The sequence below is a fragment of the Ornithorhynchus anatinus genome, chromosome X2, assembly GCF_004115215.2.
Source record: "Ornithorhynchus anatinus isolate Pmale09 chromosome X2, mOrnAna1.pri.v4, whole genome shotgun sequence".
In the NCBI taxonomy this organism is placed as follows: domain Eukaryota; kingdom Metazoa; phylum Chordata; class Mammalia; order Monotremata; family Ornithorhynchidae; genus Ornithorhynchus; species Ornithorhynchus anatinus.
Genome location: NC_041750.1, coordinates 10,314,591 through 10,339,234, shown reverse-complemented (window position 1 = coordinate 10,339,234; position 24,644 = coordinate 10,314,591). Strand labels below are relative to the sequence as shown.

Below are 24,644 nucleotides of genomic sequence, written 5' to 3'. Positions count from 1 at the left end.
TAAGCAAGGCTAAACAAAAATTAATTTGCCTTGTTACGTGAAAATGGCTTGTCTTATTTTTCTATATCGATGGTGGGAGTCTCCTGTTGGGAATGATGGATGGACCTTGGAGTAATTTATTATAGACATCACCCTTATCCCTGTCAGTCATTTTTTGTTTTTTTTTTTTCTGCCAGGGCATGGAGTGCAACAAAAGAGTAGGATTGCAGCAAAGTGCAAAAAAACCACAGCAAAAAAAACACACCCACAAAAAGGTTTTGACATGCATTTTGGCCATTTATGGCCAGTGTGATTGCAGCAGAGTGTCAACTCTGTGCGACAGTACCTTAACACACCAGATGGTTGCATGCCTTGATAGCGGCCCATACTAGCCTGCTATTTTTTCAGGATTCTTGCTGGTCCTGATCACCTCGTGGAACATACTAAGATGTGTTTTGGTCAGAAACTTTCACCACTGATGGCAAGGTAGACCAGTTGGGGCTAGAATCACAGTACGGTGCTCTTTCCCCTTCTCCGACAGCAGATCTGGATTAGAAAGGCACATGCAGTGTGGCTATTTTGGAAGATGACACAAAACCCCAACAGCAAATTACTTTTGGGTGATTCCCTCATTGCCCGACTCTTACCGGAAGGGTTCACCCCATGGGCCTCTAATATAAAATCAGATTGATTTCCCAAATAAAGCCCTTAAATTGATGATTTTATACTCTGTGGAATCTTGAGGCATTGGTCTTTCCTTCTAAATAGGCAGTTCTCAAATGAGACGCTTTAAATCTTGCTCTCTGTATCTCCTGCCCACATTTGAGAAATGTAGATTCAGGCCTGGATGATATTCGAGTTGCAGAGTTGATGCTGATTTTTCTATGTCTTTTATGGTCCTCTAGACTTTAAGCTTGTTTTGGACAGGGAACATGTATGCTATTTCTCTTCCATACTCTTATACTCTTCCAAGCACTTAATACAGTGCTCTGCACATAGTAAGCAGTCAATAAATACCATTGATTGGGCAGGGAATTTTTACCAACTCTGTTAGCTTGTACTCTTCCAAGTTTTTGGTACAGTGCTCTGCATATGGTAAATGCTCAATAAATATGCCTGTTTGATTTTTGCACCCCTTGAAGTTGACTTTCCTTCAATTTTTTCTTCCTCTAGTGCTGAATTTGACTTTGATTGACCTTCCGGGTATTACAAAGGTACCAGTGGGCGATCAGCCTCAGGATATTGAGTACCAGATCAAGGAAATGATCCTTCAGTTCATTGGCAGAGAGAGCAGCTTGATCCTGGCAGTCACTCCAGCAAACATGGATCTGGCAAATTCCGATGCCCTCAAATTGGCCAAAGAAGTTGATCCTCAAGGTAAAATAAGTAGCCCCAGATTGGATGCTTGTTCTCTCAGAGTCAGTTCTAATTGTTAGGCTCTCCGATAAGTGAGGAAACATCACGTGAAGAAGAGCTTTTGACTTCTCTCTCCTCCTCCCTCCCCCCCCCCCCCAAAAAAAAAGTTTGTTGCAAGAGGAAAAGTCACAAGAGACAAGAGAAGCAGGGTGGCCTAGCGGAAAGAGCACAGGCGCCTGGAAGTCAGAGGACTTGTCTTTTAATCCCTGCTCTGCCACTTTGCTGTGTGACCTCAGCGAGTCACTTCCCTGCTCTATGCCTCTGTTTTTCTCCTCTGTAAAATGGAGATTAATTCTCAATCCCTCTTACTTGACTGGAAACCTCATGTGGGACAGGGACTGTGTCCAACCTGATTATCTGGTGTCTACCCCAGTGATTAGGACAGAGCTTAGGACACAATAAACTTATGTGTTTAACAAGTAGTATTTTTAAAAAGAGAGAACTGAGCCAAAGGTTTGTCCTTTGAAGAAGTTGTTGACTGGATGGAATAGTTGACGATATGATCCAAAATGTGGTCTGGTGTTTCCAGCCCATTAACCCCCACTCCCAATTCAGAACTTAACCCACTAATTCTTGCTGTTGCTCTTATTCCTCTGTTCGTTACTCTCCTTGCCCTCCTGCCGACCCCCCACCCAATTAGGTCAGAGGCTGAGTGGTGGCCATTCCACAAGTGATTGGCTGAAATGTGCAATGGTGGTACCATATTGAATAACATTAGTTGAGGGATTCATGAAGGATTGTGCTAGTGTCCTAGGAAAGGAAAGTTCACCCTGAAAAAAGTTGATTGCACTTTAACATTTTAGGCTGAAAATTAGGGTGGCTAGCCACCATATGGTGTTTAAGCCTCTCCTCAGGGGTTCTGACCTGATGGAGTAAAATGTTGCAACATCTGTTCTACAGCAAATTGTACCCATCTCAGTTCTTCTGTGAACCAAGTGTGTACACTCTGAGGGACCAAGTAAAAAGGAACAAATTCCTAACTCTGACTTTTTCAGGCCTGCGGACAATTGGTGTTATCACCAAGCTTGATCTGATGGATGAAGGCACAGATGCCAGGGACGTGCTTGAAAACAAGTTGCTGCCTTTAAGAAGAGGTATGAATCTTCGGTCAGGAATCTGAATGGGAGATAGGAGTGGGGAAATATTCAGAACTCTTTTGACTCAAACTCAACTAAACAACCCTGGCTTTAACCACAGAAGATAACTGTTATTTCTTGAGTGGGGAATAAGATCTCTATCGGTGTGAATTTTAACGCTAAAAAGTAGTTCTCACCTCAGCGTTGTTAGAAGACCGCATGAGTGCGTTTGAGTTTTCACGTCCCATGGCCGGCGCGCCTATTTGAGAATAAAACCCAGTGGTCTCCTTGCAGGCTATATTGGAGTGGTGAATCGGAGCCAGAAGGATATAGACGGCAAGAAGGATATCCGAGCGGCGCTTGCAGCTGAGAGGAAATTTTTCCTCTCTCACCCAGCATACAGGCACATGGCTGATCGTATGGGCACACCCCATTTACAGAAAACCCTTAACCAGGTATAGAATGGTCACTGGGCGAGCTTTTTCCATTCCCTTCCAGCTTGGGTGGGAAATGGTTTACCCGAAGTCTGGTAGGTGGGAATATTAGTGATATCCCTTGGCTCATATAATTAGGTTCTGGTTATTGAGTGCTTTTAGGTTAAGCCACTCTAAAAATCAGTGAGGCAAAAAAGCCAAGTGTTTGAAGAGGATGAAGAATGTTAATGCCTTCCTCTGTAAACATGTCATGCCATATGTCGCCTCTGAGAATGGAATGTATAGCCCGGCAGGGCAGGTTGAGTTAGTGGCAGCAGGCACCTCAGATAACAGGAGGAAAGAGAAACTTTTTTCCGTGAAAGTAACTTGTGCAATAGAAAAACTCCATCTGAAGTGAGGGCAATCATAAGGAGTAGTAGCGAGATTTTGCCAAAGCAGAGAAAGCGGGCTGCCAAGGAGCTATCCAGTTGCTGTGAACCCTTGACTTGTTAGCCCATCTAAGTGCATTTGGCCTGCTTGGGATTTGGAAACCTAGCACCATGGGTAACCTCCCAAGCACATAAATTGTTCCGGAGATAGGCTAGACATTGTAGCACGTTCCCTAGTCTTCCTCCCGAAGATGTTTTGCACGTGCTCTCAAATCCCTTTGCTTGGCTCCAAGAGAAGAATGGGCAAGCCGTATGCAGGGTTAATAGTATTTAGCAAGGACTCCCCTCCTTCTCCCCCCGCCCCAGGGACTTATACTGACCCTACTTCTGACTTCTTTCAATGTAGCAATTGACCAATCACATTCGAGAGTCTCTGCCCTCTCTGCGCAGTAAACTCCAGAGCCAGCTGTTGTCCCTGGAGAAGGAAGTTGAAGAATACAAGAATTTCCGCCCTGACGATCCTACCCGGAAAACCAAAGCACTTCTGCAGTACGTTTTGGTTTTTTGTTTTTGTTTTTTGTTTGGGTTTTTTTTTGTTTGTTTTTTTTTTTCCCCTCCAACCTGTGCCCTCAACCTCTTTAGCATTGGACACCTCCTTTGTCTTGGGAACTGACTTGCTTGGTGTGTGTGGTTTTTTCTTGTTTTTTTCTTGCTAAAAAGAATCCAGGTGGTTCATTTAAAAGGCCCCGGGCATTATTTTCATTTCCTGCCTTGGACACCAGGCCAGGAGCGATGACTGTGGCGGGGGGAAACGGGGCATCCCTCTACCGCACGTTCCAACTGAATAGCGAATGACCTGACTCTCCGGCCGGGCTTCTGGGGAGTACTTGAAGATGACTTTCCACGAAGGGTTCTTAAACATCAAGCTACCTTGGAGTTTATTAGTGGTGGTGGTCTTCACGCGACTTGGCCCTTTGAGGGCTGTGGACCACAGTGAGCTGCTCGTGTTGTCCTGTGCTCCGCACATCCCCTCTCAGTTGGGAGGGATTGTTAATTGGACAGGTTGTAGCCGAAGTGATTCTGGCTGACCTGAGAAGCTCCCTATCAATCACTGGCATCCATCAGTATTGAGGAGCTATTTCATTTGTCTACTTGTTGGTCACATAGATGCAGATGAGGGAATTTTGGATCTCTCTCTGTCTCTAAACAGGCAGGTACAGGAAATTTCCTGGCGATGAATCGTTGGCCAAAAGGAGTGGATTGCCATGTAATGATTAACCCAAGAAAATATCACTCCCAAGGACATGCCTCTTATCTTGAAGAATCCTTTCTAAAGAGGGAAAATAAACTTGGGCTTGGCCATTGGCAGGAGGGGCATGTTGCCTTTCTGCCTGAACAGGTCACCCTGAGTGAACTGGTGGCCGGCGTGTCGGCCAAGTCAGGCCACTCGCATCATCTCGACGTTCATTTTAGATTCTTAGTAGAACTGTGAGCATTGAAGCTCAGTACTGCCTTGATGCTGTACGTTGGCTTTCTTGTAGCTACGGTCTCTTCAAAACCTTGCTAACTGCCCAGACTTAATGTGCACCTTTTGGGGTGTTTTCTGCAAGAAAATACCCACCCCTGTTTTGTTCTCTAGGGCGATAAAACTTGGTCCATTTTCCCACTGCCTAGAGAAGCAGCGTGGCCTAGTGGATAGAGCAGGGGCATGGAAGTCAGGAGGACCTGGGTTCTAATTCCGGTTCCGCAAATCATCTGTGTAACTTTGGGCAAGTCCCTTCACTTCTCTGTGCCTCAGTTACTCCTTCTGTAAAATGGGGAGTAAGACTGTGAGCCTGGTGTGGGACAGGGACTGTGTCCAACCTAATTAACTTGTATCTACCCCAGCGCTTAGTACAGTGCCTGGCACATAGTAAGCGCTTAACAAATACCATAAAAAAAGGTTGAAGCCTTTGATTTTTGTCTTGTGTTTTTTTTAGGATGGTCCAGCAATTTGCTGTGGACTTTGAAAAGCGAATTGAAGGCTCAGGAGATCAGGTTGACACGCTGGAACTTTCTGGTGGTGCAAGAATTAATCGCATCTTCCATGAGCGGTTTCCATTTGAGCTTGTGAAGGTGATGCCAGTTTACACCATGTATCTCTTGTTTCCCTCGGCAGAGGAGCAATTATTTAGGGTTGATCAGGTCCCAAAGCTTTCCCAGACTAGAGAGGACTGGGTCATCTCGGGCAATTGTCTCTTGGCCTGTGGAGGCCCCTGGAACCCATTCGCTTTTTACCAAAGTTGTCTGCTTATGAAAGAACCTGGGGAGCTAGCGGCTTGTTCCTAGTGGCCTGGAGTTTTCAGGATTTAGGGTTGAGAAATAGCTCTCTCCTGATGCACACTTTATCAGAGTTGTTGGGAGGTAAGGCGTGCCCAATATCCTGAAGTGAGGGTACTCAGATTCCAACTTCTAGAAGCTTCCCACAGTTCCTTCAGGCATCCTTTGTTGGATGGTCGGAGATGGTATCCCGGGCTGGATGAACAACTGGCCTGACCCAGTAGCGCATTTCTTGTGGTCTTCTTTCCTTATCAACTTCTTACGACCCGAAGTGCCCAGTTGTGGGGGCCCAGGGTCCCTCCTTGCTGCTTGTGGTAGCCTGCGAGACTACCGGGCTTCACGATCGCAGACCTCTTCAGATGACCTACAGGAACGTGCATCTGCCCGCCTGCCTTACCCAAGCACTGTTTTTTTCCGTTGCTTTGCAAACTGAGCTGGGGAGGTGCCACCCTTATAGGGCTGAATATCCTCCAGGGATTACCTTCCCTCTCCTTCTGCCCCTCCCAAAGTTTTGTTTTGTGTGGGGGTGGGGGGGATTTTTTATCTTTATTTTCTTTTATTTTTTTAAAGGGGGAGCCAAGGTATATGTCTCTGCTCTGAGAATAAATTCCTCATGGGCAGGGAAATATGACACTTGATTGTTTTGTACTTCTCGAGTGCCTAGGACAGTGTGTTGTACCCAGTAGTAAATGCTCCTCTTCTAAAACCCCTTGGGGGAATGTGGGCCGGGTGGTAGGCTGTCTTTTTGTCCAGAGAAACCAAAAGGCCCTGAAACCAACCCTGGGCCACCTTCTAACCCGAGGTGGCCCTTTCGATTGTACTTACGCTTCCCCTCCAAAGCAGAAATATAAAGTTGTTTTCATCTGTGGGACAGTTTTTCAGTTGCTGCTGAACGGTACTGTGGTTTAATTTGCATGCATATTTGCTGTGTTTGTGTTCTAGATGGAATTTGATGAGAAAGACTTAAGGCGAGAAATTAGCTATGCAATTAAAAACATCCACGGAGTAAGGCAAGTACTCAAGTAGTAATATGGCAGTAGAAAAAGATGACCACTTTTTAGTGCGTAACCATTTTTCAGAAGCCCTGTCCATTGAGTCTCCGAATCTTAAGCTGCTGATTTTTTTTTTTTTGTTCTTTTTGGACACTGTAAGCTTATTTTCAGGAACATACAGGCACTTGGTTATTGGATGCCTTGTCCCTCTAGCTGTCCTCTGAGCCAGACGAATGTTCCCCTTAAGCAGTTTGACATCTGACATCTTAACTCCCTCTGAATTGTTTTGAGTTGGCTCTCATAGGGGGCAGGGTTTAAATCGATGAGGTCCCATCTCTAGCTCCTCATGCCCTTGATCCAACAGAAGTCAATCTCCCCTTTTTCCCTTTTTGTCACTGAGGTTAGTCTCATTTTGCCTTGGAGAAATATCTGCTTTGAACCACATAATCCTGGAAAAGAGACTTAAGGGAGTTCCCATGTTGGGGGGGTTTGGGGTGGGAGTGTAGGGGGTTGGCCAGCTTTCATTCCTTGGGAACCTAGCCTCTTCCCTCCCACCCCCATGCATTAACCCTGGAGGAAGCCTGGCTCCATCTGTCCCTGCTAATTACTTGGGTCATTTCCAATTGTGATGTCTTCAGTTTCCCAACTGGTACCCTTATTGGCATTGGGAATTCCCCTAATGGCGGGAGTGGGAGTCTGCCCCTCTGATGTATGATTTCTACGATTTCTTCAGTTAACCAAACCGTTGCCTTTAAAATTGTTTTCTTTTGATTATTTCCCCCTCCCCCCCCCCCCCCACCCCATGCTCTTATGTCTGGACGTGCTTAGGACGGGGCTCTTCACCCCAGACTTGGCATTCGAGGCCATTGTGAAAAAGCAAGTGGTGAAGCTGAAAGAGCCTTGTCTGAAATGTGTCGACCTGGTTATTCAGGAATTAATCAATACAGTTAGGCAGTGTACCAGTAAGGTATTGAACCCTCTGGAGCAAGTCCAGCCCACTATTAATGATGCTGTGGAATTGCGGGGGACCATGGGGGACGGTACCAAGATCACAGTGTGATAACCTGCCTACTCTAACTGGTAAAGTTTCCCAGATCTCATCTTCCAAATAGGAAATGGAGTGTTATTTTTAAAAATAATAATTAAAAAAAACAAAACCCAAAAGCAAATGACTGACTTTTTCTGAAGAGTCAAACAATTGAGATTGATTGAAAACAGGGTAACTCAGGTCAGCCCCACTACCCACCCTCATGCGTCCCAAAAGGGCAGGCAATTGGGAGCAGGATGCTGGACCTTTTTGTTGGAGCGTGGCAATCCTTCGTGGCCTTCAGAAGATGAGGCGGAATTGGGCCTTTTAAATAAGGAAGCAGACAATAGGGGTGGTGGAGCATGGGTGATATGCAGCCAGAGCTTTTGTCAAAGTGAAGGAGGTAGCCAGGGAGGAACACAGCCTTAAGGGATAGTCTCAGGAGTTTACCAGAGTGGTGGGCAGGTTACCCTAGGATTTTGGTACCTAGCAGAGCATGTGCCTTGATTGTGATTTAAACTGCTGCTTTGCTGCACCCTGGGAAGCAGAGGAGAATGAAAACCAAGCCTCTTAGAAAGCTGTGGTCATCTTAGTCTCCATTTATCACGGCTTTATTCGGAGACATGTGGCACTGCGTCCTGTACTAATAAACCGCTGGAGGATTGACCGGTTTCTGTGAGCCGTGTTATAAGGAGCCGTGAAGCTCAGTACAGTGACAGCGTAACGAGTGCTTTTGTTGTATTCCTTTCCAAGCTGGCATTATCAGAGGCTGATCTCTGGCAAACTAGTTATTAACTATCTCCTGCTATTAACTAGTGGCAACTGGTTTTTAAGACAAACTGTTGCTTAAATAAACAAAGAAAAATTGAAGTCAATTACATCTAACATTTGTTCCTTGATTGGCCCAGTTATTACAATGGGCCTGAAATTCCAGGCTGAAACCCCTTGTCATCCCCACTTCCCAGAGTGTCCTGCTTTAGCGGAGCAATTTAAATGCTTTCACAGTGGCGTGTGCATGCTAAGAGTCCTGGGTTGTCTTTCTAAGTCAGGAAATCTTGCCTGTGGTGTTCTTGATCTGTGCGATTTGGAGAAGCCCTGCATTTGCTTCCCAAGCTCCTTCAATGAGAATCAGTCTGGCCGAAAAGAGTCTCTTACAGAGTGTGCTAAACTGACAAAAAATTCCAGGTACCCAAGTGAACCCAACTTTTCTGTTCGTTTCTGAGAATTGAGGAAACACCCCCCTCCCCTCCCCTCCCCTCCCAACCCCCTACCCCCCACCCCCTGGTTTGGAAAACTTCTGACCGGGGCAGGCAAATAGTCACAATGCATTGGGCATACAACAAAAAAAAAACTATGACCTACTTAAAAGGGAGAAAAGAAAAGAAAAAAGGAAAAACCCCAAATCAACTTCAGATAAACCCCCTTTAGGTCTTGTCCCCGAAGCAGCTTTTTAGGGCAAATGCTGAGGCTTTTCACATGCATGTTACTAACCTTTTCTTTTCTCTTTATGTCTTTGTCACTGTGTGTTTGGTCTGCAATGCCTTTTGGTGTTTCATCTTTCTACCTCCCTTTCGTGCTCTGCATGACGCAGGACGGGTCTCTTCACCCCTGACATGGCCTTTGAAGCCATTGTGAAAAAGCAGATTGTAAAGCTCAGAGAGCCAAGTTTGAAGTGTGTTGATCTGGTGGTCTCAGAGCTGACCACAGTCTTTAAAAAGTGTGCTGAAAAGGTAATGGGTTACAAATATCTTTTTCATCTGTTTAATATATACTGCTGAACATCTGGAAAATATCAGCTCACGGGACCTGGCAGGTTAACTTGGATTCGGCAACTTTTAAGTCTTTTTTTTTTTTTAAACTTTCCAAAAATTGGGAACTGATGGGTCTTTCTTTCCAACAGTCTCAAAAATAAAATGGGTAAACCTGCTGCCTTTTGGAGTCATATGGCACAGATGTAACCTTCTACCAATGCGCCCCTCAAAAAAAATAAAAATAAAAATGCTAACGGGCTCATGGAATAACCTCTGCCTAAGTCACCAAAGGGCTTTGGGAGTGCTGCTCTCACACGTTAATTTGCCTTGCTGCTTAGCTCATGCTGTAGCACTTGGGACCTTTTTGTTTCTGACCATGGGGAGGGGAAATGAGCGCCAATTCTGTGGCAGATGCACTTCTGCAAGACCAGCTTGGAATGCCCCTTTTCGTCTTTGCCTTTCTAAAACAGCAAAAGAATCTCTCTAATTCTCTTGCTCTCCACTGCCCCGTTTTTGTCTCTCCGCCGAATGCTGATGCTGACAAAACTGGGGCATTCTCCAGCCCTTTCTGGCTTCTTCAATCTCCCCCCCCCCCCCCCCGTGCCTGTTTTGCTTTTGTATAAAGTGGCGTGGTTAATGTGCCTTGTGGAGCCAGCTGATCCTGCCATTTTCCTCCCCCGGTCCACAGCTTGGCTCATATCCCAGGTTACGAGAGGAAACTGAGCGAATTGTCACCACTTATATCAGGGAACGAGAAGGAAGAACAAAGGATCAGGTATGTTTCTGATGAGTCCCGGCCCCTCCCACAGGGGAAAGAGGCTGCTCAGCCGCCCCAGATTTCACGCGACTCAAACCGAAACTGCCCCGCGTGGTTGGGTTCTGGTCTCCAGTGGGATCGACTGGAAGATCCGATTGAAGCAAACGATTGCCATTATTCTCTTGAGAGGTAACTGAAACCATGACCTGCAGAGAGACCCCCATTCCCCCCACTCCCCACCCCCCGGCCCATCTCTGTCCAGTCTGTGCTGGTGCAGTCCAATGTCCGGATGGGGGGCAAAAATGGTTCCGGAGCCCCCTCTGCTGGTAGGATCGCAGAGCGCTCCTAGTTCTTGTCAGAGCCCATGGGATCCAAAGATGTGTGAACACACCCCGTGACAACTTTTTTTAAAAAAATGAAATAACAGCCAATGTACAAACACCTTTTCAGATTCTTCTTCTGATTGACATCGAGCTGTCGTACATCAACACAAATCACGAGGACTTCATTGGATTTGCTAAGTATGTATCCCGTGTGTGTGTCTAGCAGGCTCGGGGAGAGCAGCCGTTTGCTCGTTTCGGTCCAATAGGCGGAAGTGCCCAAAGGGGCCATCCAGGTAGTGAACCCGGGTGTGCTGGGCTGACTCCAAGAAGCCAGGATGGCATTAGGGTTTCCCTGGGTGGGCTACGGGCCGAGTGGTCCGACTTCCATCGGGGCGGCTCCCAGTTTGGATGGCAGTCGGCTCCTGCCAAGTTACAGAGTGTGGCACTGACAATCCCACGACGCCCTTCCCCTTGGAAATGGTCACTCTGGAGGCAAACCCTGAATGATCTGAGGCCCGGAGGATTTCCATGGCGGTGACGAGGGACCGTAAGGTTAACGTTGAGCTCGGTTGCTTCGGCTTGTGAATTTTTATTGTGAAAAATTTTATGTCTCCTTCTCCATCTCCCTTCCTTTTCCCCGATTTATTCTAGTGGTGTCGGTGCCCCCGACTGGTAGGGAGAATAATCTGTTCCCAGACAACTCCTACTTGGCCATATGTAGTCAGAGTTGCACGTGTAGGAAATAATTAATGGCCCATAGTGTACTGGACACCCCTCCCCACCAAATATAAGGCTGGTTCTGGGCACCGCCTCTTATGTCCCCTGAGTTTTTTTCCAATGTAAACATAAAGAGCTCTTATCACTTTTTTTTTTCCTCTTGTTGTGTAAAATTTGCCAGAGTTTGGTTTGGTTGGAGGGGTTGACCATTCCCATGAATTGGTCCGGGGATCAGGCTGAACCAATTATTTGATTGAAACTGGTGCCACTGCATTACAAAAGAACTGAAACCCTTGAAGTGAGTCTTCATTTCATCCTGTGGGAGACTTATGGAAGGAGGAGGCAATAGGCTGCTGTAGGTTTTTGCCAGGTCAGGAGTGAGTGAATGAGTGTGAGAGAGAGAGCGAGAGACAGACTGACTCTGTTTCTCCTGGAGGGAGCAAGACCCTAGAAAAGCACAGTATGCAGTCCCAGCTGCCCATCTCTGGGCCAGTGTCAGACAAACCCTATCAACAGACTTTTGCTCTGGGGTTCAACCCAGCTCCCTTTTCCTTGTTGACTGTGTGTCTGAATGAAAACAAATGGTCTGACAGTTGTTACCGCTCTCCTTCCCCTCTTATTTGCTTCTGTTTACCTCACTTTTATGTTTCTGCTTTTCACACTTCATTCACAGTTCCTCCTTCTCACAATCTCTCCTGTTTTTCCTTTGACCACCTCACTCTTTCCTCTGGAATCCTTGAACCTCCTCCCAATAACCCCAGCTGTTACTATACTGAGCAGCTTGTGACAGGGTGGGTATCTGCCTGGAATGATGTTTCAGTGCTGTGAACAAAGATTGGTGTATGTATGAATTGGGAGTCCTCGGTGTACGTCACCAGTTTTTTTGAGGCGTGTCAAGACGCAGGCTCGGGCACCTTTTGTGATTGTGGGTTACTTGAAAGTCTGCAGCATGACTTACTCCTTTAAGGCCTGTAGCATGACGCAGGGGAGAAGCAACATGGCCTAGTGGAACGAGCCCGGGCCTGGGAGTCAGAGGACCTGTGTTCTAATCCCAGCTCTGCCACTTGTCTGTTGTGTGACCTTGGTCAAGTCAATTCACTTCTCTGGGCCTCAGTTACCTCATCTGTAAAAGGGGGATTAAAGCTGTGAGCCCCATGTGGGATATGAACTGCGTCCAACATCTGTGTATCCCAGGGCTTAGTACAGTGCCTGGCACAAATGTTTAACATACCATTTAAAAAAAAAAAAGCACCACCAAAAAAAAAATTGATGCTGCTATAAGCCCCAGGGTGAGAATGGTTGAGGGTTGGTGGGACCCAGACTTTCATTTTCAAAATGAGGATGGAGTAAAATACTATGATTTTTAACTTGTCCTGTGGGCCTGGGACTCGAAAGGACCTTGGTTCTAATCCTGGCTCTGCTGCTTGTCTGCTGTGTGACTTTGGGCAAGTCACTTAACTCTTCTGTGCCTCAGCTACCTCATCTGTAAAATGGGGAGTAAGACTGTGAGCCCCACGAGGGGACATGGACTGTGTCCAACCTGATTAGCTTGAATCTACCCCAGTGCTCAGTACAGGGCCTGGCACACAGTAAGTGCTTAATCAGTGCCATTATTATTAGCCTCCTGATTGACCATTAATCAAAGACCCCTAATTAATGGTCACTTCTTTTACCCACTGGGGTGATTTCTCGGCCTTACAGATTGGGGTATAGGAATTTCCTCTCTGCTCCAAAGACGGCCAGTTACTCGCTCACTACCAACATCTGATCGTCATCCCTGTAATGAGAATTATCCAAAAGTATTAGGTAACCGTGTGGCACAGCTCCCTGTGGGCAGCGATCGCATCTACCACCTAACTCTATTATATTGTACTTTCCCAGCGCTTAGTACAGTGCTTTGCGCACAGTAAGCGTTCAGTAAATGTCATTGATTTGAGTGAGACTAGTCAAATTAGTCTCAGCCTTTGCAAACCGCAACAGAGAACCGTCACATAAGAAAGAACAATGTGTGGGGTTGAACTGGTCTGCCCTCTGGATTGGATTCAAACGTGAAGTTGGAAGACTTCTCTGCCTTTTAACTTGACACTTTAGTCCCCTGGCTGAGGTAAGTGGAGCCTACCCCTAGAGGTCAAGTGGGTCTGAGCATCTGCAGTTTAACTGTGGAGAAGTTTAATCTTCTTGGGCTCAGATACACCAGCGTAGGTGACCAAACGGGCTTTTGTCAGAAGTGATCTGAAAATTTGGGAGGAAGAGATCCTTGCCTGCGCTTGATCTGAGAGTGGTCATGTGCTCCCATAACTCCTCAGACTGAAATTCCTTAGAAACAGGGCTTTTCAGAAATGTTCTCTGAGCCTCTCGTGGGTTTGATTAAGTGGATGAGGAAGCTTCAGATGCTTTCAGAAACGACTGGGAATTTGGCTTAGATATGGTGTTTTAATCGGAAGAACTGGATATTTTCCAAATGAGAAAAGAATCCTGGCCTCTAGTTGTCTGCATTTTTCAAAATTGTGTGTTTTGCATCTCACCTTTTGCTGAGCAGTTATTACCTTGAAGGGGGAAACCCAGTTTGCACACTGGAGCCCAGAATGGCCATCATCTTTTCTGATGTACCATCTGCCTAAAACTTGCACTCTGCTTTTTTTTCTTTTTTTCCAGTGCACAGCAGAGAAACACCCAAATGAATAAGAAAAGAGCCATCCCAAATCAGGTACTGGAGACCACCCCCCTCCTCACCCGATGAGAGAGAGAGTGTGTGTGTGTGTGTGTGAGGATAGGGCTCAACTTTTCCAAATGCCCAAGGTGCCTTGAAATGGAAAACACTATAACCAGGGTGTAGAACATCAAAGCTACCTCATAGAAAGTGGATGTCTGAATATATGATTTCCTACGAGGTTGCCGGTGGAATTTCACACTATATACGCTTCAATATTTTTAACAGTGTCGTGAGCATCTGGAAAACTCTGAGAGCAGCTAGTTAAACTGCTAGTCTGAGGGAGTAGGTTTATTGGTGAGAATGCCACTGCCTTTGTATGGGTTGATCTGTCTGTTCAGTGGTTTGAAAATGGGTGGTGTTATCCCGAACAGTTCTCCGGAAAATGGAAGTTAATACTGGGAGGCAGTTCTAGCTAGAGCCTTGTAGCTTGTTTTTTGGTGGTTGTTTTTTTTAAATAAATGAATAAATAAGTGAATTCTGCAGTTGTCCCATCATTCTTATCTGGGAACTGCGTCTGAAACTTGCATGATTAAGAATGTTTGGGAAATGTAACCATTGCATGAGTTTTATGCTTGCCATAGGTAATACATATGTTGTTGCTTTTTTGTTTGGAAAGATTGTAATGAATTAAACATTAACGCTGTGAATATAATTAATAGCATGTCATTTTTTTTTTCTTTTGCTGTTTTTCTGGTCTTCCTCTTCCGTTTTTTGTGCTTCCTGCTTCTCCTTTGTTACCTTGTTTCTTTTCCTTTATTCTTCTCATCCTGCTTTTCCTACATTTACCCACCACCCTAACTTTGCGATCCTAAAGGGTGAGATACTGGTAAGTACCTACCTAGAGTGTTAGTAAATCTTAGACCTAGTGATGGAGACCCCTGCCAAAAAAAAAAAAATAGTCTAACAGAAACCTTGCCTCTTGGTGTGGATTGAGTACACTTAGTGCATTAAAGCAACCTACTTTAGCACAGAAACTCTTCAATTAATGATAGTTATTGAGCGCTTACTACGTGCAGAGCAGAGCACTTGGGAGGAGTACAAGAGACTAGGTAGACATGATCTGTGCCCCCCAAAGAGCTTACATACTAGAGGGGGAGACAGACATTAAAATAAATTGCAGCTGGATATGTATAAGTGCTGTGTCAAAAAAGATCAAATTGCTTAAGGGGTACAAACCCAAATGTATAGGTCATACAGAAAGGAGGGTAAATGGGGATGTAGTCAGGGAAGGCTTATTGGAGGAGATGTGATTTTTAGGAGGGTGTTGACGATGGGAAGAGTGGTAGTCTTTTGGATATGAAGAGGGAGGGAAGGCGAAGGGTCTGTGGCAAGAAAGATAAGATCCAGTAGAGTGATGTTAGAGGAGTGAAGTGGGTGGGTTGGATTGTAGTAGGTCAGTGAGGTAAATTAGGAAGGGAAGGATTGACTGAGTCTTGTTTCTTAAGTGCCTGGAACAATATGAGGCCTCTGGGAGAGCTTAGTAAATAACTCATTCATCAAAATCTCCCCAGGCTAGTGCTTTTTAAAGTCCACTGGGGTGTGAAGAACCCAGGACTGGTGTAGCTGCTGCTTGCCCTCCACCCACCCATCTTCCACGCTTCAAAATCTGTAGCCGAGGAAGGCAAATTTTCCCGGATGTGCTCTTAACTAGAGGAGTTGGTGCCTACATTCTCCCACCTGGACTCAAATAGAAATACCGAGGACAAATTGTTAGCCCCTCTCCCACGTCACACTATGGGGGTGAATTCTCATTCACATGCTAGCATGAACTATTTAGAGTATTAGAATTGGGCGAATGAGATTCAGAACCCAGCAAGAGTAACAGATTGGTATCCTCCAGTGATTGAGCAGTTAGACCTGTTCTTCCATAATAAATTAAAATATCCTGTGGTTTTTTCACTCTTCCTATAAGATCTGGGCTCTCCACTCAGTTCCCATCTCCTCCGCTTTCCCTTCCCCTTAGATAGGGGAACAGTTTAGTTCTGACCTGGTCTTTTGTCTGCCAGGAGCCCTAGAGATCTTCCTGCTAAGTGTACTCAGTTCTGAAAACCCGAGGTCTACGTTTCTCATTCAGCAATAGTGAGAGCTATAGACTCTCCCTCCAAAATGCCTTCCAGGTTGGAGAGCTGACTTCTGTGGATACAGAGTTGAGAAATCCTCATTGAATGAGCAAGAAAATGGAAACTGCCAATTTTTAAGACTTGAAAAAAGTCGAGGGGCTGGAAACAAGACTCTAGGTAGGGCCACAGCAAAGAGCTGGAGGCCAGGTGTTGGTGTTGATCTCAGGAAGGGAAAGGGTTCACTTCTCTCCCCCTGCACCCACTGGGGTGGCCATGTTGCAAAAGGAAATTGGCACCAATTGGGAAAAGGAGGCGGGCTTGACAGCTAGTCCCATTGCATCTTGGAAGGCTTGTTAAGCGATTGAGCCATCAGGGTGCTGTTGACCCAAGAGGTCCGTGGGAGAGTTTCCCAGTCAAAGCTGAAAGGGTTGTGGAGAGGATCTGGTGGGATAAGCCAAGACCAGTTTGGCCTAGTTCAATCCCTCCACCTCTATTCTGTTCAGGGGGCAGGGAGGAAATCATCACCCATTGTTGCAGCACAAGAGTGGGTGCTGATGTATATCCCATTTTCTCTGTCAGTTTTTCCCTTGTCACTCCACGTCACCTTCCTTCCCAATCGGGGAGGAGACTGACAAACTACCCTTTGGATTATGTTGATGGGTTTCGCCCCTTCCCAGAAGTTGCCCTGGATTTTTCTCACACCGGTTTTAGTGGCTTCCATTTTCCTGTCCACTCAAAAAGGCTTTCCTCCCTTCTCGTCCCGTGCCAGAGCCTTTTTAAGCACTATTTGTTGCCTTTGTGTCTCAGAGCTCTTAGGATCTCCTTGAGGCTGCAGTCTCCATCACTGGTTGGGAGGCTGAAGATGTGGATTGGGGTGTGGTGATGGGAAGGTGGCGAGCCCTGACAATCGAGCAGAGGTTGGCAGGTGCTGGGCTGCTTCAGGCAAGTGTATGTGTGAAGAGCGGCAAACGAGGAAAAGTTCAGCGCCGCTGCACCATAATCATGGTGCAGGGGAAGTGCTCGAGGGCCCCAGGATAACGTCTATCCTTCACAGTCCCAGGAATGGCTGGTGACTGGCTTTCTCTCCAACGTCCTTTTACGCTCAGCCCGCTTCCTTTCCTCTAACTTAACTGAACGTTCTCTTATTGCTTCACCCTGCCGTGCTCTGGCTGTTGTCCTCTCCCAGGCCCGGTGCGAGCCCAGATGTAGCCCCTTGGCTGCTGAATCAGCCGAAGGATTTCCAAGTAAACATTCCCTCCCGAGCTGCCTGGTCTCTACAGTGGATCTGAAGAGCCTGGAGCTAAGCCCCAGCCCCTGGCGGGGGCAAGGGAATTCCCCAATTGGCAGTGTCAAAGACATGTTCTTGTCCTCCTCTGTGGCTAAGCATCAGTGGCTCTCGTACTCACCTGTGTTCTGATTTTGCTGTCATGCTTGCCCTTGCTTCCCGCTTCCTGCCTCTCTTCCTATCACAACTAAATTTTTTTTATCGTGCTTCCGGTGCAAATTTGGACTAACCAGGGTCATGCTCAGCCCTTCGATCCCATATGTCTTCAGCGACCTCCCCAACCCTTAACGTACGTGTGTTCCCATCTTCATTTTCAGAGCTCCTTCTCTCCGCCAGATAAGCTCGCCTGAGTTCAGTTCCTTTAGACATAGCAGCCTGCAGGCAGCCAAAGCTTGTGCATTTGTGTTTAACCCACTTGTTGTTTTGCGTGGGCTTCTACAAGGGTATCGGGAACATTTGAGTAGGCTAGCCGCCCAGTTGGGGGGGAAGAGGTTGGAGATAAAGCCGCAGAAGGACCCAGGGTCCCCTCGAGTATTAATGAGCCAAGCTTGAAACTGAGCTGCCTCGGGAGGCCTCTCTAGAAGGGATCACATGGGACAAATCACTTCTCTGGGCCTCAGTTACCTCATCTGTAAAATGGGATTGAGACTGTGAACCCCATATGGGATAGGGGCTGTGTCCAACCTGAGTTGCTTGTATCCACCCCAGCGCTTAGTACAGTGCCTGGCACACAGTAAGCGCTTAACGTACCATGATTATTATCTTTATATAGGGAAACTGGAAAGAACTCAGCCTGGAAGCCTGGGGCAGATCCTACCTGGGCCAGAGCAAAAGTTCCCGATTGTAGCCTTTGACCTTGTGTGCTTACGTTTCCCAACAAAGCAGTCCGATCGCTGTAGATAGCCGGCCTTCTCCTGGCTCGTTTCAGCTGCTGAGGAATGTACTGTGTGCTTCCCTGTTGACACCTGTCTGTAACCCAGTGGAGTGATACTAATAGGCCCACCGCATTCATGGGCCGTAACCATGGGTGCTGGTTGCTCTCCTGATTCCATTTTGAGGGGTTTCCAGCAGTTCAGGAGGCTAATGGGACTATAAAGGTGTTAAGGGATGGGTTGTTTGCTTGGGGCGCGGATAGCCCAAGGGGAGGTGAACTTTCCACTCACGCATGAGCGATTGGCTTTCCGCCCTTCCGTACTGTACGCGCCTGATGGAAGCACAGCAGCCCCGACTGTCTTACGGCTCCTGAACTATTTTTACCACAGATGGTTTACGGGATTGATTCCTCTTGGACGTAGAAGGCATATTGAAAAAACCTGAGAGTCCTCCTTTTAACGTGGTAGTGGCTTTACTGCCCTAGCGAGAGATGAGTCCTCTTGACTCCAAGGGCCGGAGAAGGCGCTCTAAGATCCACCTGATTGTTTTACTGGGGATTGAGGCTCTGGAGAGGAGGTTCAGCTTGTTTTTCCTCCGCCCCGTAACTGTTTGTGATGATGCGGCCAGGAAGCGGCTGCCTACTCCAGTGGGGGTGAGGGATTTGGGAGCCAGCAGGAGCGGCAACCGATCACAAATCCCAGGGGACTGGGGGGAAAAGCCCAGACGGGCCGGCTTCGAGCCCTTGGTCACATTTGGGGTCCACGTAAAAGTGCGAGATTGTCATATCCGTGAAGCAGCATCACCCTCTGGAATGTAAAGTGCCTTCTGCTGACTGAGTAATTTACCTGTGTGCTGCATTGGAGCGCACTCAAATGAAGCCTGTCATTCAGTGGCTACCGGAAATCCACCTACAGCAGAGCGCAGGAAGGGCAGGAACTCTGTGTGTGGATGTGAAGCTCGGTTCCTTCAGCAGCCTGTTTTGTGTGGTCCCTGGGACTCTGGAACAAACTGAACAATTTCTCCTCCCTGCCCCCCAGCCTATTCTGCATAACCTTGTGGGAAGCCCCTTGGAGCCTGGGTTACTTTCACTTGGAGAGTGCGGAAAACCCCCAATAAGGTGGAGCGGGCATTGTCCTGACCCTTTCAGAAGTAACGGGCTAAGACGGAGCCCACCTACTTCCAGCACACAAGTTCTTAAACACTCCCTCCCTCTGCTGAACGGTTAGGTCTCAGCCCCACAGCCAGATGTGATGAAGAGGGGAGGAAATAGCTTCCCACTCCTCTGGGGGTGAAGAATTTGGGAGGCTATTCCCTGGGTAGCTCAGAGTGTCTGGAACTTACACATTGGATTGTTTTTTGGTGTTTTTTTTTCTTCCCCTAATTTCCTGCATTACTGGGAAGTTGGCCCTCTGCTCAGCTCAAAGGGGTTTGATTTTTTTTATATTCTTTTTTTCCTTTGGGTGGTGGTAAGGGAAAAGAGCGAGGGACTGGAATAATCCCCAAACACAAATCCAGGGTCTCTTTCTGTGTCCTGCTAGGTGAAAAATTGCTCTTAAGCCAGCTTGACAAGTCAGCTTCAGTCTGTGGCTGTCTCAAAAATCCAGGCGAATCCTGTTGGCTCCTGTGCGTTGCCCGCTTGCCCCGTGATCCCTGGCCTGGGTTTTTAGATGACTAGGTTCCGTGGGGTCTCTCGGTCGCCTTGTGTTTCCCGATGGACATTTTTCCCTCCTCCCCCGGGGTACGGCATGTCACACTGCCTGGTGCCCAGGTGTGGCCAAAGTTAACTGTGCTTCCAGCTGCCCAGGTGAGCTGCTGGGGCGGCTGAGGCCAGCGGGACCCGAGTATTAGAAAACGCAGGGTTGGACCACGGCCGAGAAATTGGCTTCGGTTTCTGCGTTCTTTTCCGATGCCGCTGGGAACCCGGGATGCTGAACCAAGTCACTGTCTCTAGCGAGGGAACAGCTGCTCTCCGATATTACCAGATATGGGCCGGGCAGGATAACCTAGTGACCAGTGATATTTATCGAATGAATCTGAAGCCAACCTTGGGGCCAGTTTTACTTCTGCAAGGTTATGGCAATCATGGAATAGGTAGTTATTCTTGAGCAGAGGCTTCTGAGTGCTCTGGTTCACCCTTACGTTGCTTACATAGCAGGTATTCCTGATCTCCAAATATTTCATAATGGGGCATTCAGTGCCATAATCTGTTTCTCCAAATGGGCTTTTTTTTTCCTTGAGGGCAAGACCACCTTGGTTCTGGCTAACCTGGAAGTCTTTTGAGGTGCTTTTGATTGCAGCAGCGATGGAAGGCTGGGGGAATTTTGCTCACTGCCTTTTTGTCGTCTTTTTCTGCCCCTGGGATGGGAAATGCTATTTCCTCAAAACTTTGGTGCTGGGGATTCAAGAAAAATTTTTTTTTCCTCTTTCATTTTGGTGGGGGTAAGGTTTTGACCGCTCCTCCTGCCTTGGTGGGAAAACAACTCTGAAAGTTGTGTGCATTAGTATGGACTCTACAGTGTTTAATCTCCTCCAGGTGATCCGGAGAGGTTGGCTGACCATCAACAACATCAGCTTGATGAAAGGAGGCTCCAAAGAATATTGGTTTGTCCTGACAGCAGAATCTTTGTCATGGTACAAGGATGAAGAGGTATGTAATCGATAGAGCAGCAAAAATCCTTTGTGTATACATTGGAAACTCAAGGGGAAATCTCTCCCCGGGCTAAAATGTTAGATCTGACCTCACTTGGGTCAAGTCCAAATGGGATCTCTGATATGGTGCCCTGCTTGATACCTGCTTTCTTTTGAGTGGACATATATGTTACTCCATTATTCCCTTCCTATCCCTGGGTTCTCCCAGGGCTACCAGTCCCACTGTGGAGGTGGCATGGCAGGCTGGAACCAGGAAGAAACTCCAGCCCCAAGTACTAAGCTGTCTTGATGACCGTGTTCCTTAAAGACTGGATTCTCTTCACTATCTGGGAACTTCCATCCCTGCACAGCAAAACACCTGGAGAAACTTGGGAAAACAGGAGTAGGTCATCCAGACCTGAATCATTCGTCGTATTTATTTAAACACTTACTCTGTGCTAAGTGCTGGGGTAGATAGAAGAAAAACAGATCAGACCCAATCCCTGTCTGACAAGGACTCACCACCTAAAAGGATAACGACAGCATACATCTTATCCCCACTTTACAGATGAGGAAACTGAGGCCCAGAGAGGTTGGGACTTGTCCAGAGTCACACACGGCAAGCTGGTGACAGAGCTGGAACTAGAACCCAGGTCTCCTGATAACTTAGAGCTGAGTCAAATCAGTAGGGTCAGAGTTCCTGAAGAGATGGGACGGGTGGTGAAGAGCGATTGGGATCCCAGCTGCCGAAAATCTCCCTTCAGAGCTCTGTGACGTACTATTTCAAAATCTGCCAGAGTTGGGGTGTGGCTCTAGTGATCAGAGAGAAGGTCCCCGAAAGGAGAATTGTAAGAGGGACAGGGAAGTTGGGGCCAATCTGCACTTTGCCCATGGACCCGGTTTAGAGATTTGACCCCTAACTTCACTCCAGGGTTGGCCAATGTCCCTCGCTGGCTGGAAGGAGATGAGTTTGGGCGGATGCCAACGGTAATTCCGTGTATTCACCCCAACTGATTCATTCCTTACCACCTTAGAACTGCAGGGGCCTCGGGGAAGCAGAGTGAAGCACAGAGCTACTCTGTAGTGGCCCCCAAAATCATGCTTTTGGACTTTTCACTTTTTGCTCCCCCAGATCGTAACCCAGTGTGTCTTTCAGTGCATCAGCAGCTCACCTTCTAGTTGAAATTGTAACTTCCGAAGGATGGAATGGGAAATGTGACAGTCCTTGACTTTACGAAGTATTGTTGATTTTTAACTCAAAGGTTTCAGGAGGCTTGTTCGTTCTTCTCTTGTTCAAAAGCATGAAGACGGAAGCCTCTTCTCTAATCCTCTTCTCTAATCTAATCCAAGGGGGTGGGAGTGGAAAGAGAAGCAGATACTACCCGTTGGGCTGTTCCTAAATCAGCAAATTGAGCTTCGATTTTTTCATTCCCAAGCTAGCCCCTTAAGTCTTGAGTCTCCAGCTGGCTATTTGGTGTTGGGAGATGCGGAAGTGCTCAGAGAGAGCCCAGTCTGGCCCCTGTGATGTGGGTAAATGAGAACCAGCCGGGACTCTGTGAATGAAGCTCTGTTTTCTCCAGACACAAAGCCAGCAGGAATATTTTGGCTAGGAGAGGAAAAAGAAAGCCCCATTTCTTGCAAAGTAGCTTCTGATACACTTCTGTTTTTCTGCTTAAATATCCATTTTATGTATACACACACACTTAATGGTGCTTTTTCACCCAGATATTTGATGGAGAACATGATAAAAGAACAGTTGAGAGGGCTGGGGGGGGGGGGTTTAATGGCTTTTTTTTTTAATGGCATTTAGGTGCTTATTTAATGTGCCAGGCACTGTATTAAGCACTGGGGTTGATACAAACTAATCAGGTTGGCCACAGTCCACGTCCCAAATGGGGCTCACAGTCTCAATCTCTATTTTACAGCTGAGTTAACTGAGGCACTGAGAAGTGAAATGAGTTGCCCGCACTCACACAGCAGCCAAATGGCAGAGCCAGGATTAGAACCCAGGTCCTCTAGCTCCAACCCCTCCTCTATCCACTAGACCACACTACTGCTTCTGCGTGAGCTTTTTTTTTTTCCTCTTCCCCCTCCTGCCCCTCCAAAAATGTGACCCTCCTTCCCGCCCCCTTTCAGTTGCGATTGTAACAGATTTAGAAGAGTCCATAGACTCATTTGGCTCATTCTTCTTGAGCTGCTTTAAAATTAAACCGGATTGAATAGTCTCTATCTCCACCCATCCAAATAATTTTCCAACCCAAACTCTGCCCGAAGGTAATGCTTTGAGGAAAGGGTTTTGGGAATTCAACCAAGAGGGAGAAGGGGAGAGAAGCTGATATAACTTTTTTCCGTACTCACCTAGGTCTCCAGATTACCTGTGTCTGTCTGGCAGCTCTGGTGTAGCTACATTCCCAGACCCAGCCTAACCAACGTGCAGACTACTGTATCTCTTCAGAATAGCCTGAATACTGGGTCCCTGAGGAAAGAGTTTAGCCAGGAAACCTCTGGAAACCACCCACTCTGCAACTTGTGGGGGGCAGCAAGGAGCTGAGGAGGAGGGGGGAAGGGGGTTTTGTTTTGCTTTTAAAGCTAATTTTACAAGAAGGGGAAGTGCTGTCCCACGAAAGCATCTGCTTTGTCTCTTCTGACGTGGCAAGGCTGCGGTGGAGTCCAGGCTGGAAAAAAGTTTTGTTTTTCAGAAGGGGGAATAATGGGAGAGGGGGGGTTTAGGTTCATGGCCTTGATACAAAAAAAAAACAAAAACCCACGTCACTTTTGGGACACTGGGGAGGGTCTGTGTGTGCTTGCAGCAGCCGGAGACAAAGCCGTGCTTTAGTGTGGGGCTGAACGCTAAGTAATTCCAGATGTTGTATTTCATGGAGACAGATCTGGCCTGTATTTCAGTTGGGTGGCCTCTCAAAGTAGTGGGTCTGATCGTGTCAAAGCCGACTGTTGGATTAAGCGGGAATCAATCAATCGTACTTAGCGAGCGCTTACTGTGTGCGGAACTAATGGGAGTCCCTTCTGCACCTCCCTGCAGGTACCTGGGCAGGTGGGGCTGAGGGGGGCAGGGAGGAAGGGGAGACAGCATGAGCAAGTACTGAATCCCCATCTGATAGATGAGGAAACTGAGGCCCAGAGAAACGAAGCAACTTGCCCGAGGTCATACAGCAGGCAAGTGGCAGAGTGGGGATTAGAACCCAGATCTCCTGACTCCCAGGCCTGTGCCATGCGATCTCCTGGCTCCTATTAGCTGTGCTCATCCGTCATTATCCAAGTAGTGGTTTGGACAGGTCTGGGTAAGGAGCATGGCAATTTTCGCCCAGCAGTTAGTTTTCATCTATTGACATCGCAAATGACATTAATTAAGGCCTTGGCCTACCATGGGAACCACATTCATTCAATAGTATTTATTGAGCACTTACTATGTGCAGAGCACCGTACTAAGCGCTTGGAATGAACAAGTCGGCAACAGAGACAGTCCCTGCCCTTTGACGGGCTTACAGTCTAATGGGGGGAGACAGACAAGAACAATGGCAATAAATAGAGTCAAGGGGAAGGCACATCTGGAGGATTCTCATCTGCCCCAGCCTCTGCCTTCAAGAGATCTTCTTGAAGAGTTGAAGGTCAGCCTACTCGAGTCGTTCCTGCTTTCCACCAGACTGTACTGTGACCCATGGCAAGTGCAACCAAAAGTCTTCCATGGAATTTAGGGACTAGGGGCCTCAGTCCGGCAAGGCGTAGCTTCTCAGTTCATTTTATTGCGGGAGTTGGCTTGGGTACCAGCCGGAAACCCTCGGCCTGCCAGCCAAGTGGTTGAGTCGACGTAGAGGAGCGACGTGGCTTAGTGGAAAGAGCACGAGCTTGGGAGTCAGAGGTTGTGGGTTCTAATCCCGGCTCCACCACTTGTCAGCTGTGTGACTTTG

The 24,644-nt window shown here is 47.3% G+C and overlaps 1 protein-coding gene across 10 annotated transcripts in view; it reads left to right on the top strand.

Moving 5' to 3' along the window:
- Positions 1-24,644, top strand: part of DNM2 (dynamin 2) — a 72,144-nt gene that overhangs the window by 30,426 nt on the left and 17,074 nt on the right. For 3 of the 10 annotated variants that reach the window (XM_029052876.2, XM_029052872.2, XM_029052870.2), the window contains exons 4-15: positions 1,153-1,356; positions 2,391-2,489; positions 2,766-2,926; positions 3,680-3,822; positions 5,253-5,388; positions 6,535-6,602; positions 9,203-9,341; positions 10,051-10,137; positions 10,570-10,640; positions 13,815-13,866; positions 14,687-14,698; positions 20,624-20,737. In XM_029052876.2, coding sequence (XP_028908709.1) covers positions 1,153-1,356; positions 2,391-2,489; positions 2,766-2,926; positions 3,680-3,822; positions 5,253-5,388; positions 6,535-6,602; positions 9,203-9,341; positions 10,051-10,137; positions 10,570-10,640; positions 13,815-13,866; positions 14,687-14,698; positions 20,624-20,737 — 1,286 coding nt within the window. Of the gene's footprint in view, positions 1-1,152; positions 1,357-2,390; positions 2,490-2,765; positions 2,927-3,679; positions 3,823-5,252; positions 5,389-6,534; positions 6,603-7,412; positions 7,552-9,202; positions 9,342-10,050; positions 10,138-10,569; positions 10,641-13,814; positions 13,867-14,686; positions 14,699-20,623; positions 20,738-24,644 lie in introns of all 10 variants that reach the window. The other 7 variants (XM_029052875.2, XM_029052871.2, XM_029052869.2 and 4 more) reach the window with 3 other exon arrangements.